Source organism: Panthera pardus, unplaced genomic scaffold, assembly GCF_024362965.1.
Source record: "Panthera pardus isolate Hobbes unplaced genomic scaffold, ASM2436296v1 HiC_scaffold_8, whole genome shotgun sequence".
Taxonomy (NCBI): Eukaryota; Metazoa; Chordata; class Mammalia; order Carnivora; family Felidae; genus Panthera; species Panthera pardus.
The window spans coordinates 146,670,913-146,687,761 of NW_026527013.1; the positions used below are offsets into that span (position 1 = coordinate 146,670,913).

General features: G+C 35.4%; 1 protein-coding gene across 3 annotated transcripts in view; it reads left to right on the forward strand.

Moving 5' to 3' along the window:
• The window catches only part of MKLN1 (muskelin 1), a 365,725-nt gene that overhangs the window by 303,673 nt on the left and 45,203 nt on the right, over positions 1-16,849 (forward strand). For all 3 annotated transcript variants that reach the window (XM_053897538.1, XM_019452771.2, XM_019452770.2), the window contains 3 exons: positions 1,007-1,219; positions 8,106-8,327; positions 11,037-11,166. In XM_053897538.1, the coding sequence (XP_053753513.1) occupies positions 1,007-1,219; positions 8,106-8,327; positions 11,037-11,166 (565 nt within the window). The remainder of the gene's footprint in view (positions 1-1,006; positions 1,220-8,105; positions 8,328-11,036; positions 11,167-16,849) is intronic.

Sequence of the window (16,849 nt, forward strand, 5' to 3'; positions counted from 1 at the left end):
GAAGAGTGGAAAGAACACAGTTTTTGGTTCTAGTTACACTGAAGCTTAGATTCTCTGTTTTCCTAGTTGTTACACTGAACAGATTACTTAGAATCTATGAAATGGTAATATTTCCTTATAGAGTTATGTGGATTGAATGAAATATACATAGACATGTCGTAATTAGTATACATAGAATTTAGGACATATTTAACAAATATTGTAACATAGAATTTAGGACATATTTAACAAATATTAAATCTCTCCTTTTCCCCTTTCAACTAATCAAATCCTGCCCAATTGAAGTTCTTTTTTTTCCATGAACTCTGTTTTGTTTATGCTGCAATTTTTTTTTTTTTTTTGCCTTTTATTCAGTCCTGTGATACAAATGATCTCAACTAAATAATTTTTGTTGATAATATAGTGTTATTCATACTGTTTCCCTCATTGTGTTATTTGTCTGAGCGGAAGTGTCCGTTTTATATAATGTGAAGTATGGATGAAGAAGTCAAAGATTTGGATTTTTATTCTGGTGCTGTCACTAGTTTACTAGTCTTCAGGATACCTTTTCTCTTTGGGTTATGTTTCCTCATCTTTCAAAGGAGATTATTAAACTAGAGATCTTTTTAAGGTTCCTTCCAGTTACGAAATTCAGCAATTCTAGGTATTCTTGGGGTGTCTGTTTTGTGCTAGATTCAGATGAGAAATTGTAATGAGAAATATTTTAAAAGACCAATTGTGTCTTTAGATTAACATGTCCTAGAGAATAGAGTTCTGTGCACAAATGACTACAGTGCAGTGAGTATATCACAGAAGCCGTATGAGTGTTACAAGGAGAGTGCCACGTGCAGAATAGTTCATCTCATCTTTCCTGGTCGATTTTAAGCATTTCTGTGGTAAGATCTAACTGTGTGTTGGACTTACATTGCAAACCTTTCAATAAAAGTCAACAAAAAAGAACATTTAATTTTACTTTTTATTATTTGGTCTTTGAATATTTTTCTTTTTTCTTGTTTTGCTCTCACAGAATGGTCCTAGCGCCAGATCATGTCATAAGATGTGCATTGACATTCAGCGAAGGCAAATCTACACATTGGGGCGTTATTTGGATTCCTCTGTGAGGAACAGCAAATCTCTGAAAAGTGACTTCTATCGTTATGACATTGACACAAACACATGGATGTTACTCAGTGAGGATACTGCTGCTGACGGAGGGCCAAAATTGGTGTTTGATCATCAGGTTTGGTGCACAGATAAATATATGGTGGAACTAATTAGTGCTCAGTAACTCTTGCTCTTAGAGTTTATTTCGCATGTTATGCTGTGTTGTGTATTAGTGATTTCCTATAAATACCTATAATAGATAATAAAAGTAACTATTATTTCAGTAGGTATAAAGTTAGTTAAAATTTTTTTTCTCGGGGCGCCTGGGTGGCTCAGTCGGTTGAGCGTCCGACTTCGGCTCAGGTCACGATCTCGCGGTCCGTGAGTTCGAGCCCCGTGTCGGGCTCTGGGCTGATGGCTCAGAGCCTGGAACCTGCTTCCGATTCTGTGTCTCCCTCTCTCTCTGCCCCTCCCCCGTTCGTGCTCTGTCTCTCTCTGTCTCAAAAATAAATAAACGTTAAAAAGAAAAAAAAATTAAAAAAATAAAAATAAAAAGTAAATAAAATTTTTTTCTCTTGTTTGATGCAAGATAAAATACTAATATCAGAACAAGTGTTAATTTATAAAAACTTTAGAGAGTAGATGGAGCAGTACATACTAGGAAAACAAATTTTGATTTTATAATAAACAGTCATAACTCATAACAGTAACAACTTACACTTTTAAAACTTTATTCTGCATTCCTGGAAGAAATTTAAAATTATTTTATAATGAGTTTGAGAATTTGAAATCCAGAGCTTTTCTTCCAATTGGAGTGAAATATATTTACTTTTGTATATAATCATGAAGCAGATAGGAGTTTGACATATACTAGATGAAATTTAAACTGAGCACCAATAAGGGGTGCCTGAGTGGCTCAGTCGGTTAAGCATCAACTTTGGCTCAGGTCATGATCTCATGGTCTGTGAGTTCGAGCCCCACATCGGGCTCTGTGTTGACAGCTCAGAGCCTGGAGCCTGCTTCAGATTCTGTGTCTCCCTTTCTCTCTGTCCCTCCCCTGCTCACACTCTCTCTGTCTCAAAAAAAATAAACATTTAAAAAGGTGCCTGGGTGGCTCAGTCAGTTAAGCGTCCGACTTCGGCTCAGGTCATGATCTCACAGTTGGTGAGTTCGACCCCCATATCGGGCTCTGTGCTGTCAGCTCAGAGCCTGGAGCCTGCCTTGGATTCTATGTCTCCCTCTCTCTCTCTCTCTCTCTCTCCCTCTCCCACTCATGCTCTGCCTCCTCTGCCTCTCAAAAATAAATAAATGTTAAAAAAGAACAACAACAACAAAATTTAAACTGAGCAACAGTATAAATCACATAATGGTGCTATAAACTAGAAGGCTACACACAGTGATCTGTAAACCTTTTTAATATTAAAAATTTAATATGCTCATCATTATCCCCATCAATGTCATTTTCACTGTTATCTGTTTTTAGATATTTAGTGTATATCAGTTTAGGTCAGTACCCAAAACAATAACCAGTAACAATTCTGTAGGCAGTTTTACTTGGCTCACCCCATATCCAAAGGGTTTTTTGTAGTATGAGGGAGAAAAGACTTTTTAAAACTCTGTAGTACTGCATTGATGAACATAGTATTATCTAGTACTTGAGAAATCATAGGTGGTGCTAAGATTATCACAGAATTTAGCTGAGGCCTAATATCTTATCTAGGAATTAAAACCCCAGTCTTTATTTTCTTTGGAGGTTTTTGTTAATTCTTTGCCCTTAAACTATTCTACTGACATACTTATAATAACAAGTAGTTTTTATAGGAGAATGGTAAGGAAAAGAGGAGTGGGTTTTATGCCTATCAAGAGCGTAGTGGGTAGAAAATCAAAAATGTTAGTCTTCAGAGTATTCCCCAGATTGAATTTAGAACTTCTGCTGGCTCTACATAACTGAACTCTGCAAAGCTCTGCACTTCCCTGCTGACACCTTCAGTGTTGTTCATGTGGAAAATAAATACTCCAAAAAATGTTAGGCTGGTTCCGATCTTTTAAAAACAGAGCATCAGCAGATAACACTGTTAGGGAAACCATTTATTTTTTTCCAACTGGTTACAAATTTCTTTTACAAAAGATGCTTATGTCTTTCTTTTTATAGATTGAAAAAAGAATAGCTCAGGGGTAGTGTGAGTGGAGCACATTTATTGTCCTTGTGTGTGACCTTGGTTTGTCTTGACTTTAATAAAATTGAATGTTCTTTGGAAGCTAGGTTCTGTTACATGATGCTTGATTTTCATCTGATTAGATGTAATAGAAGAACACTAGGGGTGAAGAAACCAGAATTTCACGAATTAACACAATCTTTATAAGTCTTCATTTTGTATTCGATTTTATACAAATAAAACTATACGTTGGAACTTACTCCAAAAATTACCTAGGGTCATTTATGACACATTAAGACTTGACACTTCACATTCAAATTTGAGAAGAACGTGAGAAAGCTAGAGGCATGAAGACATGTTTAGAAGTTACTTTGCCATTTTGAATTTTAACATAAAAAAAACCCTAAAATTTAAAGCTTTTGGATTTCTTAAGATCACAGTGGTAGCTTAGTTCTGAAATTTTCCAAGTTGTTTCTTTGTATGATTTTCAGTAACAATGAGAACCAAACAAAAAGATTAAGGAAAAACACCCCCACAAGTCACATTTCAGTAAAACCAGGAGCCAGAGAAAACCCACGACTCCCAATTCCTTGTAAGTTTAGCCAGAAACAACTGAAATACCCAGAACCAGTGTTGAAGCCCACAACAGTGTAATAGGGGAGAGCTCAAGGCATGAAACAGAACCCCCCCCCCCCCCCAAACCAGATAAGGTTTGTAGTTAGAGATAACGTGACTTCACAGTAGCACCAGGTTTTAAAGAAGTCATTTAATTCAGTAGCAGCAGAGGAGAGAATCCTGGAGCAAGAGCATCACCCTTCTGTTATAGGAACCTTCTGTTATCCCATCCAGGGAAGTTCAACTCATTTAAATATGAAAAATGAAAAAGCAATAAACACCAAATCTTTAGAGAGGTACTCTGAAGAAAAACAGTAAGAAGAAAAAGAACCAGCAAAACTTTCCTTCATGTAACAGCAGGTGAAAAATTATATCCCAGTATTCTAAAATGAATTAAATGGCTTAATGAAGCTTGCAACTGTCAAGGAGACTACAAAGCATAAGTTCAAGAATGCAGATGAGATGGCCAAATAATAGGTGCAAGTGAAAGTGGGCCTGATAAAATTCAGGAAAGAGATTAAAGAAAATTATATTGGCACTTCCAGAAAGTAACAATAATCTACAAGGTGTGTAAAGAATAGGTAAGTGTCATATAGCATAGAAATAAGAAGAGCTGATAAAGAAAACAGAAAAAAGACTTAAAAAGGATTAGCCAGAAAATTATAGATGGAGAATGCAGTCAAAAGAGAGCCAACATACACATAATTGGAGACATTAAAGAAGAAAACCAAGACCGTGGAATAGAATAAATATTTATTAATAATTAATTCAAGACTACTTACATATCGAAAGGGCATGCTATCTTCAGGGGAAATTGACCTAGACATTCAACTCTAAGGTATATTGAATTTCAAAGATAGAGCATTTTGATGCAGCTAGGCAAACTTATCAAGTCACCTAGAAGAGAAATCAAATGAGACTGGTGTCAGATTTTTCTACAGCTATGTTCAATGCCAAGAGAGGCAATAGAGCAACATCTAGAAGGTATTCAAGAAAAGACAGTGTGAGTCAAGGGTTTTATATCAAGCCAAATTGTCCTTCAAGTATAAACATTTTGGGGGGAAATTACTAGAAAATAGAATACAATCTAGCCAAGAAGTGGCTGGAGAAACTTTAATCAAAGCATTGGAGATCTCAGCTCATTAACATTCTCCCCGGGCCACTAGATCATTGTCAGGCTGAATGTATACTTTTACTGCCCTTCTGCCCCACAATCTATGAAATGCAAAAGAATACACTGGTAGTAATGTTAATAAACAAGAAAGAGTGTCCTTGGGGAACTTAAAAAAAAATGGGGAGAATTCCTTGAGTCTCAAAGTGTATATAGCTAGGGCAAGTATTAGATGAACAATTGGTGACTGAACAGCAGGGCATTTTCCAATTTGACTGAGCAGCACTTACCTTTGATAATTGTCTACAGATCAGGTGTTGAGCATAGACACTGGAGCTGGAATGATGGAACAGTACTCCCAGGAGGCAATGGAGAGCTGCTCTGGCGCCCTTGACGGCATCATGTCTCATTTCTCCCCACCGGCTCCCTTGGGGAAGGCTGCTGGATATGAAGAGGCGGATGAATAGGGATTCACAGATACAAAAAGGCCTATAACAGCAGCTAAAAAATTCCAAATAATTAATACCATGAGACAGGGGTACTGAATTCAGCAAAGTAAGAATTAACAAAAACAGCTAGAACTGTAAACTGAAGAAGCCTTTAAGATAAATTTAAGTGATGTTTTTAGAGTAACTCGGGAGGCTGTTTCATCCATGATAAAGAAGTATCTAGAAAAAATATAAGTTAAAGATTTGACAGCAGAACAGCAATCTCAGTGAAGTGATTAAAAAGCTCTCACCTTTAAGTGGTTACTAAATTAGCTGAAATTATGAGAGAAATGTTAAGGAAAAGAGAAAAGATCCTGAAGTTCTAATATCCACCTAATAGGAGTTCTAGAAAAAGAATGGAGGCAAACCAAAAACAGCAAACCTCAAGGTTAAAAAGGAAAAAAACTCAGAGCTGAAGAAAGACAGGTTTTAGAATTAAAACACCAGGGACAGATTAGGATGAATGAAGTAAAACTATCCCTACCTGGATACTTCCTTAATGAAATTTTAGAACCAGGAATTAAGAGAAAATCCTAAAGGCTGCAGAGAGGAAACTGGTTACCTTTGTAAGTAAGCAAGGATCAGATTAGTATGAGGCATTTTTAGAGGTTGGTGGTTTGGGCAACACTGCTTTGAAAGCTTGAAATTTTGTGAGGAGAGAATTATTTTGAACCCAGGGTAATCCTAGCCAATGTTGTATTCATTTGATAGAGTAAAATAAAGACTCTTGGATTTTAAAACATTGGGGCGTGGAATAAGTGACTATCCACTATTTGATTTTAGAAATTAAATTTCTAACTTGATAGAGTAGATGAGTGAGTGGTGTTCCAATTTTTGACTTAGGTGATCTCTGGAAATCTTCAGAGAAAAGATGTTAATATTACCATACAAACTTTAGTAATCATTAGCTGTTCAGAAAATTTTTTCAGAGATTAAGAGTGAAAATGAAATTATAAACTGCTGAACAGCATAAAGTTTCCTAGGGTGATTAACACTTTTTGTTCGATAATTGACTCTCATTGAAACTGCTTATCTTATCCAGGGAAGAACCGAACTGAAGGAATAAAATTATTTCTGTTTTGTGTCCTGTTCGTTCTAAGATATGGGAAAGAATTGGTGAAGCTACTACAGTATCTTACTCTTTTTTTTGAGTTGGTTTGGTCTGGTATTCTGGAGAGAGCTACCGAGATAAAGATATGTTTATGCTTCACCACTAATAACAAATGAGAATAACCACATTAAAATTAAACTTCAATATCCCCAGAAGGAAATAGAAACCCCTTTTGTAGCTATATGAAGCAGAAACATAAGGACTGGATAACAGAGATTGGCCAAAAATAGTGTGAATTTGTAAATTTATGAAAATTTAAATAGGGTCATATAATGAGTCACTCAAGATTTTCAACCTGATTCTGAGGTGCTTGGAGACATCTGAGCATTAAGTACTTGAGACAGGGTAACGTCTCAAGAGTGGGAATACTTTCAACTATATTCACCAAGATTTCACCCTTGAGGAATAGTAGATTTTCACCTTAATTTATGGAAGGTTGTCAGAAACCTGGCAAGTGACTGGATCTTTTTTAGTGGTTAGGGGAAAATTAGGAGATGCTAGAATCTTTTCTTTTTAATATGAATTTAAAAAATAAAATTTATATTTAAAATAGGTTTTTCCTGAAAACAGTACAAAAATAGATGAATATCACAATTTGATGGGAAGAGAAAATTGAGCATACAATGGCTGGTATTTGTGCTTTGGCCAAAAAAATAGATGTTTTTGTATATGCAATTTATTCTTTAAATATCAGTGCCACTTGGGTTCAACATCTGATTCCCAACTTGGACTTACATAGAATTTGTCCAGTTTGTCTATCCACTTTGAAATAGAATTTGGTTCTTATTGTCTTGCGGCATATGGCTTTTTTCTCAGAGATACTTTTATGAAAAGCCATGATCTCCTTGAGTGGAAAGAATGAAAGAATCAAGGTTGGCTTTTGAACATAAATTGCAAAACATACATCAAAGAAAATTAAATATGTAGTGTGTTAAAGGAGGTAAAGTTATCACCACAGAAGTCAGTCTGGATTGACTGCAAATGTCTTTGTTTTTGCTATTTTGTAGCAACATAATCTGAAGAGTTTTGCAAAATAAATACAGAAAGATGAATTCAGCTGTGTCACTCTTATTGACATATCTGCTGTCTGATTAAATGGTAGCAAAATTAATAGGATGGATGCTTGCCTAGAATAGAAAGAAGGGAGTTTTTTTATAAGGAGGATGAACAGGAGGGTGTGATCACTTTACCCATAGAGTATGATCAGTATTCAATCTTAGGTATAACTTAGCACTTCATGTATTATTGATTGGTTTGGTAAAAATTACACAGTTTAAAGAAAGCATAAAGCTCTTTAACCCTATATATTTTACTCTCACTGGGAAAAATGGAAACCTGACCAAGTATTAAGGAATCCATCCTGAATCTCTGCAGATGGTGAGCATTATTACAGTAAGTGCACACGGTAATCAAGGGTGCTATTTAGGGTTATTAAGGCCAAGTTTAGTTTTTTGAGAATCTAAAACTGCACACGTTGGTTTCATTTTAGCACATATGACAGGAACAATCTATAACTCTTCAATCTTGTCTTGTTCTGATAGATGTGTATGGATTCAGAAAAACATATGATCTACACCTTTGGTGGTAGAATTTTGACATGTAATGGCAGCGTAGACGACAGCAGAGCCAGTGAACCACAGTTCAGTGGGTTGTTTGCTTTCAACTGTCAATGTCAAACTTGGAAACTTCTTCGAGAGGACTCCTGTAATGCTGGGCCTGAGGACATCCAGTCTCGGATAGGACACTGCATGCTATTCCACTCAGTAAGAATATTCTATATATCGTATTCTTATTTTGTCATGTATATCTCAATAGGAAAAGGAATAGTAAAATCTAAATCTTCAGAAAGAGATCAAAACTTTTTATTAAAAATAAATGATTAGTGTTAGCAATGAGAGGCAAAAATAAAACTTCCTTAGCCAGTGTACTGTTTGGTAATTATGAGACTCTTGCCACTAACCTAGTAATTCCTTAATAGTTATTACTCAGCTATTAATCAAGGCACTTGTATGACTAACTTTACTGCTTATACAGATACTGTAGCTATTTCTCTTTCTCAATACCTTTCTACTTACTGATTTCTCTTAGTAACTAGAAGATCAATTGTTCTCTTGTCCTCTCTGCCACTCTCCATTAAGTGTGAGGAATTAAGAATTGACTGTATAGAATTAGAATTTAAATTTATCAGCAAAACCAATATAGAAACACTTGTTTTACCTTTTCAGATGTTATAATGAAAACCTGGGCTTCTTTCTGTGAACATAACTTTAAAAACATACTGTGGGCTATTTTGAACATATATCAAAGTATAGAGAAGAGTGTAATAAATTCCTGTGTACTTATTTATCTGTCTCAACAATTAGCAATATTCCACTATTCATTTTTCATATATCTGCCCCACTTAATATTTCACTTCTTTCTTTGATGTTTCTCTGATTTTTAAGTTTATTTTTTTAATTAATTTATGTTTTAATTTACATCCAAGTTGGTTAGCATATAGTGCAACAGCGATTTCAGGAGTAGATTTTTTAAGTTTATTCTTAAATTTTGTGCTGGGGTATTTTAAGGCAAATCCCAGACAATGTATCATTACACCTGTAAATATGGTAGTGTATCTCTAACAGATAAGGACTTTTTATAAACATAATTACGATACCATTATAATACTGAACCAAAGCACCAGCAAGTTCATATTATCATTAATATATAGTTTGCATTTTTTTTTGTTTTCTGAAATACTGAAAAATACCTTTTTATAGTAGGTTTCGGCAAGTCCGTCTCTAAAAAAGATCTGTGTATTGTTTTTGGTTGTTATGTCTCTGAGATTTCTTTTAAGCCATAACAGTACTCCCTGCTCCTATTTTTTCCCCCTTGCATGCCATTTATTTACTTGTTAAACTGAATCATGTGTGCTCTCAAATTTCCTGTATTCTTGATTTGGCTAATTTTATCCTTGTAGTGTTGTGACTGTCTAGTCTCTATATTTCCTGTAAGCTGGTAGTTAGATCTAGAGGCTTCATTCATTTTAGATTCTCTTTTTTTGGAGGCAGGGAAGGCAAAAAGAGGGGTGCAAGAATACTTAAAAGATGGTCTGATTGCAAAATGTCAAGAGGCATTTAATGTGTAGTTGTCATACTTTTGGTGATGTTAAGAATATTCTGTGGGTTTAGGTGTTACAGCCTGATTGATCAGTAATAAAGTTTCTTGTCAACTTTTTACTGAATGGTTTTTGCAGTCATTGATAATCATTGTGTAGGGTTTGTGAAACAGATTTTTCTAATTATGTTATTTATTCTGTATTTATTAATTGATTCTGATATTAAAAACTTACCCTCATTAACGATTTGGCTACCCTAATGTGTACACCACACAGAAAAATACTTGATTTTTTTCTCTTTGTCACCTTTTCATATTGATAAGCTGAGGCTCCACAGTTAACCAGTGTATTTTTTTAAGCATTATTATGAACTTGTGGACTTATATATTTGATGTGTTTAATCCAGTGCTGTCATTATTCTTGATGCCCCAATTTTTCTCTTTGTCCAAGAGTGCCCCCTTCCCACTATACACGCACATAGAGCTATATACACATATAGCTATATGTATATATGCGCATATCTATATATCTTTTTAGTAAGAGAAAAATTAAGTCATTAGTTCCTACTAACATGGCCAATTCAAATTAAAAATCATAGAGTTTTAAAATTTAATATCCTTTTGATTTTGTATTTGTGTATCTTTTAAGGTTAAAATCCTTCTTAATGGCAATATTACATTATTTGTTCTGTTTTTCTGTAATAGTTACAGAATCACAGAACTAACAAAAATTACTGAATGTTGTTTCAGGTTGCTTTCTCATTTTTCTGTTTAGGATATAGCTAGGGATGGAGAGTCAAAAAACATGAATTAAAATCACTAGAAATACTATTTCTCTGTGTGATCATGTCCCTGTGTGGTCATATCTTTATGTACAGATAGATTTATTTCATTGTTTTTCAAATTTCAGAGATTGTTTTTTTCTTTTGAGTTAATTTTGTTTTCTAATTAAATAAAAACAGTATACATGGTTCTAAAGGCAAAACCATACTTTTGGAGTGATCAGATTTCTCTATCCCTGTCTTCCTGCTTTGTCCCTTCTCATAAAGGTCTTTTATTACTTTCTTTCCTTTGTTTCTTTTTGAAGAAAGAAACAAACATATACATATTCCTTTTTTCCCTTTCTTATGCAAAGGAAGCACTGTATACATTATTCTATACCTTGCGTTTTTACTTTCATAGGGTATCCTAGAGATCACCACCTCTTAGTATGAGAGAACTTCATCATCCCTCTTTATACCAGCACAGTACTCCATTGCATGGGATCTGTCATAAAATGGCTTTTATAGAGGTTTCAATTTTAAAAGGATCACTCTGAATTCTTCATGGAAGTGACCACTTTCTCCCTTCTTTGCCCTTTTTTCCTTATTTTTCAGAAAAATCGTTGCTTATATGTATTTGGTGGCCAGCGATCGAAGACCTATTTGAATGATTTCTTTAGTTATGATGTGGACTCTGATCATGTAGACATAATATCAGATGGCACCAAGAAAGACTCTGGAATGGGTAAAGGCGTTTAGTGATTCTTCTCTCGCGTCTTAGCTACTTTAGAAAGAAGACTGTAGACCATTAGCTTTTCTTTCTAACCATTCTTCACCCTTTCCCTGTGTCTTTAATTGAAGTAATTCTGAGTAAGAGGAAGAAAAATCTACCAGCTAAATTATTCAGTTTTAGCTGTTTAAAATATATGTTATTATATTATTTCCTTTTATAAATTTCTAAAGATATTATTTATGTGTGTGCTTGTTTGGTGGAGGGGCTTTGCAAAAATTAGTATCTTAAAAACTATCTTACTCTATTTTTGCTAATCCTTTCCACCTTCTGCTTTTACTATAGTGACTAATATAACAGGCACTAGCATGATAGAGTATGTCTTTTTCTGAGGGAGGACCTAATGTAACTGGTAATGCCTTTTAAGTTTGCAAGCTCAGCATCCAAGTTATTCTCCTAAGTACTAGGGTGATTGATTTGCTTGAGATAGTCCCAGTGTTATGCATGTTGCCCTGCATGGTTATTAATAGTGCCCCATTCACTCTCAAGTGTCTTATTTTGGATAATAATTTACATAGTTACCCTGTGACTATTACACACAGAAGAATAATATTTGTTTAAGACCCAATGGTTTGAAATGTCTAATTTGAGAAATTAGATCAGCTTGCTTTTTTTTTCTTTTAGCTTTTTAAAAAAAAATTTTTAATGTTTATTTTTGAGAGAGAGACACACACACACAGGCTCGAAGCAGACTCCAGGCTCTGAGCGGTCTGCACAGAGCCCAGCGTGGAGCTCAAACTCACAAACTGCAAGATCATGACCTCAGCCAAAGTCAGACACTTAACCAACTGAACCACCCAGGCACCCCATAGCTATTATTTAGGAAAATAGACCTTTTTATTAAAATAGTTGATATTAATGAGGAAAAACTTAAAAAAATTTTTTTGACAAAAGAGCACCATACTTAAAAAGTGGACATGAAGGGACCCTTAGGACTCTTTTCCCATATTTCTTACTAGACAGAGGCTAGAGCTTTATTTTCTGGGGGAAATGAGTACAGAGGTGTTTTTTTTCCACCATACTTAAGCTACTTCCAAGATAGTAGCAAAGTGTGATAGTAGCAAAGACCTAGTACAAAAATTCACTCTAAGTAAGCTCTAATGACAATCATTTGGAGATTTTTCAAGATTAGTTGTTATTATATAGTAACTTGCAGAATTGATCAGGATAATGCTTTGCTTACGGTTATGGCTAGCTTTAGAGCCAGCAACATGTGATAATTATTTTTTTTGTTCAATTTTGTTTTCATTATAAAAGTAATAATATGTAGAGAATTTGGAAAATATTAGAAAGATGCAAAAAAAAAAAGAAAATGTATCAAACTATCCAGACATAATCTGTTATCATTTTGGTATATTTCTGTCTAGTTTTTGAATATTTATTGTGACTCATAAAGCAAAGTAAAGGGTTTGTCTTCTGGGAAGGCAAAGACGTCTTCTTCTCTGAAAAAGCCTCTTAGAGTTGGCTTTGGCATCTTCTGGGAATAGAGAAGCAGGGATTGAGGCCTCCTGAGTCTGGGTTTTCAGCTGAGGTAGAGAGAGAATACAGTGCTTATAACCAGAAAGTTCAGAGTCTGGTGTAGTTACCTCCAGGACTCATTACTCTTAACCCAGCCTGGGCCTCATGATAGTCATAGAAGTGGATTCCTTAACAATAAAATAATAATAATACAGTTTCCCAGGGGTGCCTGGGTGGCTCAGGCAGTTGAATGTCTGACTTCAGCTCAAGTCATGATCTCATGGCTGGTGACTTTGAGCACCGCGTCGGGCTCTGTGCTGACAGCTCAGAGCCTGGAGCTGCTTCAGATTCTGTGTCTCCCTCTCTCTCTGCCCGTCCTCTGCTCGCTCGCTCACGTGCGTGCATGCTCTCTCTCTCTCAACAATACATAAATATTAAAATTGTTTTAAACAGTTTCTCAAAAAAAGGTATTTATTTTATGAAACTTTGCAGAATTTTATATTCAATTTTTAAATTAACATTAAATTGTGCTGATATTTTTTCATCATATGGTTTTACTACCGTGGACTAGAAATATTAGGAAAAAAGACAAGTGTGGATTCATTCCCTAATTATTGCTATAGTCAACTTCTGTGAAATCAGAATCACCAGTTTTGCTACGTGTTCTTTAATTTTTAATTGATTTATGGTGAATTATTTCATGCAAGCAAGTTTATTCATTAATTTAATGATATTTGTTGGTCATCTGCTGACATCTAAGTTTGACCCTCTCTTGTCTTCCCTCCTAACATATTTTGGTGCCTTCCGTATGCTGTTTATGTTTAAGAACTTTGAGGAATAGCTGTGGGCCTGGGGGTTAAGATCCCTCCTCTTAGAGGACTCACATGCTACTGGAGAGACTTGCAGTTGCCATTCAGTGCTGTGAAGAAACCTTCCATGAGAATAGGCATGTCCCATGTAGATAAAGCAGGTTGGAAACCATCTCTGCAGACGTCATCTTTAAGATTTAAGATGAGAAGTAGAGTTAGGAAGAACCACATTAAGAAGTGAGAGAAGAGCGAGTACAAAGGTCCCAAAGCAGGAAAGAACTTAACGTATTCCAGAAAGAGATGGGGCTGGTGCTAGTTGAGGGTGGGGAGAGTTGGTATGAAATGAGGTTAGCAAACTGGTTAAGACTGATTATTCAGTGCCTTGTACAAATGCAAGAAATGTGGAATTCTTTTTTTCTAAATAGAATAGGAATTTATTGAAAAGTTTAATGCCAGGGTCATGATCTGATTAATTGAAGTTTTGAAAATATCACTCTTTTGTCCAAATATCACTCTTTTGTCCAGATACACATTTTCCAAGTGCTTAATTTTGACAATGTCTACAAGTTGCAGCGTCCAAAGGTTGTATGGTGCTTTAAGAGAGGATTTTTCTGGCAGAGTTGAGCATCTGGCTAGACTACATACTTAGGAAGTTTTCCTGCCTAACAGTGTTGTGGTTTTACTTAGAATTGTGGAACCTCAGCAGCTCTGTTGGGTGTGTTCAAATGAAACTGAAATCCCATTCTTCTCATTTTTGTTTTTCTTACTTTTTCTCCATCTTCCTCCCTCCTTCCTTCTCTCCCCTTCCTCGTCTCTCTCCCTCTCCTCCTTTCCTTCTTTTTTTTCTCTTCCTTCCCATTTGTCCCTTCCTCTCTACCCCCCACCCATGTATCTCTGTCTGTCTCCCCTCACTCCCCTCCCCTCCTGGGTTTCTGATACTCCTGTGGCCAGAATTGAGAACCACTGTGTTACCTCTCCACAGCCCATTTCAGTTTGTAGTCATGTCACCTTGGACAAGTTACCTAATTTCTCAGCCTTAGCTTGTGTGTCTATAAGTAACCAAAATTATGTAGTATCCCTGCTCGTGGCCAGATTGACCCTCTAGTTTCAGCTGGTGTTACTGTTGGGTACCTCAATTTTCACGAGAGTCTGCCAGTGCTACCTGTAGGTTCACTGATCTATTCAGTAATTAACTCATGCTAGTTTTACCTCCATCTTTTCTCTGTCCCATTGCAACCTCACTAGTGTGGGCTGTCATCACCTGTTTGGCCTGTCTTCCTGATCTTCCTCCTCTTCTTCTTCTTCTTCTTTTTTGGTTTGTCTATTTGTTTTTAAAAGATTTTATTTTTAAGTAATCTCAAAGTCACAACCCTGAGATCAAGAGCTGCTTGCTCCATCGACTGAGCCAGCCAGGGGCCCTGAAAACATATATACTCTGAACAGAGACTGTTACATTGATTATTTCATTAAAACCTCTCAAAGGCTTATCAAGTTCTTGTATTTACTATAGTCATTTTGTGTTGAGAATATAGTTGATAAATATTTACTTGATTACACTTGACTATAATAAGTGGTCTTCCTCTTCTTGTGTACCCCACCTCTCCCCCCAAGTCTTTCTCCATACTGCAGGCAGAATATAGCAGTTTTGTGTTACCAGTGAAGTGCAGAATCATATGTTTTAACATTTATTCAACAGATACTTTTTGTATCTAGCACCTACTAGGTGCTAGGTACAAGCTAAGTGCTAGAGATCACAATTGGGAATAAGGGCTCTGTCTTCCTAGAGCTTACAGTTGTGTATGGGGAGAACAAAGAAGTAGATTAACAACCTTACCTTTGATTAGTGTTAGCGAGATAAAAAAAAAATCTTTTTAAAATGTCAACTTGATAGGTCTTCTTCCTTGATTAAAATTTTTTCCCTTGCCCTCAGGATTAGGTCTAAACTCAGCCTGCTCTCAGATTCCTTTATGATATGCCCCACCTTAGTTAGTTCTGCAGCCGTATTTTTAGGATCCACCTTCACCTTTCCACCAATTCTTTGTTTTATGACTACTGAATATTAATTCTTTATAGATACAGTACTTTTTCTTGCCTTTGGGTTTCTGCCCATGCTCTTCTCCTTACCTGAATCACTCTTCCCTCTGACTTCCAAAGTGTAGCTATGTTGTGCTCGTGTCTCAGGTCTTAGCTTACAAATCATTGTCTCCTGAAATTCTCTAACTCCTCAAGCCCAGGTGAAGGGTTAAAGCATGTGGTTTTAATATTCCTTGTAAACACAATTCTAGATACTCATCTGACAGTATAATCTTGACTGCTTTTCCAAACCTGTGAAAAGCTTATCTGAAGTACATAGACTTTAATCAAGATTGCCTAAAGAGCGTTCAGTCTTTTCAGTACTCCAGATCTCCTAAAAAATCTTTCACTGGATTAAGTTAGACCAATCAGAAAACCTCATGTCAGAACTATGTTATATTGTATTGTCCTCCCATAGGATTACTTTCACCTGATTTTTAAAAGTCCATTTAATTTTACCTTACTAGATTATTATTTTTAAGCCATGAAAAGTCCTTCTAAGGACAAGGCAGGATACTATTTAAATTTCCACATTATTAAATATTCTTGGAAAGCACCAGTTTTGTTCCATTACATGGATGCTCTGTAGCTTATTTAAACAGTCTGTTTATTAACTGTTCTTCTAAAGCTTTTCTACTACAGTTAATTACTGTAATTTGAGATGGACTTAACATATAATTACTATGTTTATCTATGATTCAGTAATGTGGGTTATTTGATTAAAACTGCATTTATGATGTGAGTTTCAAATTGGATTGTTTGAAATCATAGAAGAAATTTGAACTATTAAGATCACCAATTAGAGACGGCATATGTAATTGTAAAATTACTGCTGCTTATTATAATTTTTTGTATCAGATACTATAAAATCTTAAATGTTGCTCTTTACAATTGTTTAAATGAATTGTCTTAGATTTAACATCTCAAGATCTAAAGAAACCTCAACTGTTACTAAAGTATAACAATTTTATGCTCCCCTCAGAAGGAGATTACAACTTAAATCAGCGGATTGGCAGCTGCTTAGAAAGAAGAGATTTATTAGTATTGTGTCTAACACATACATAATTACATCAAAATTCAGCACATCTAAAATTTGGGTTTATTTCTGAATAACTTTTGGCAAGCACAGGGGGTTTAGCAGACTCCCCATATGTAAGCTCTGTATTTAACACTAATTGAAAATTATGTTTAGAAGATAGTCTGTTACACCACCAGAGCTTTATAGTTTGCTATAGAAACTCAGTTTATTGTAATAGGATTACTTTCTCATATCTGTATTATTCAAGGTAACACACACA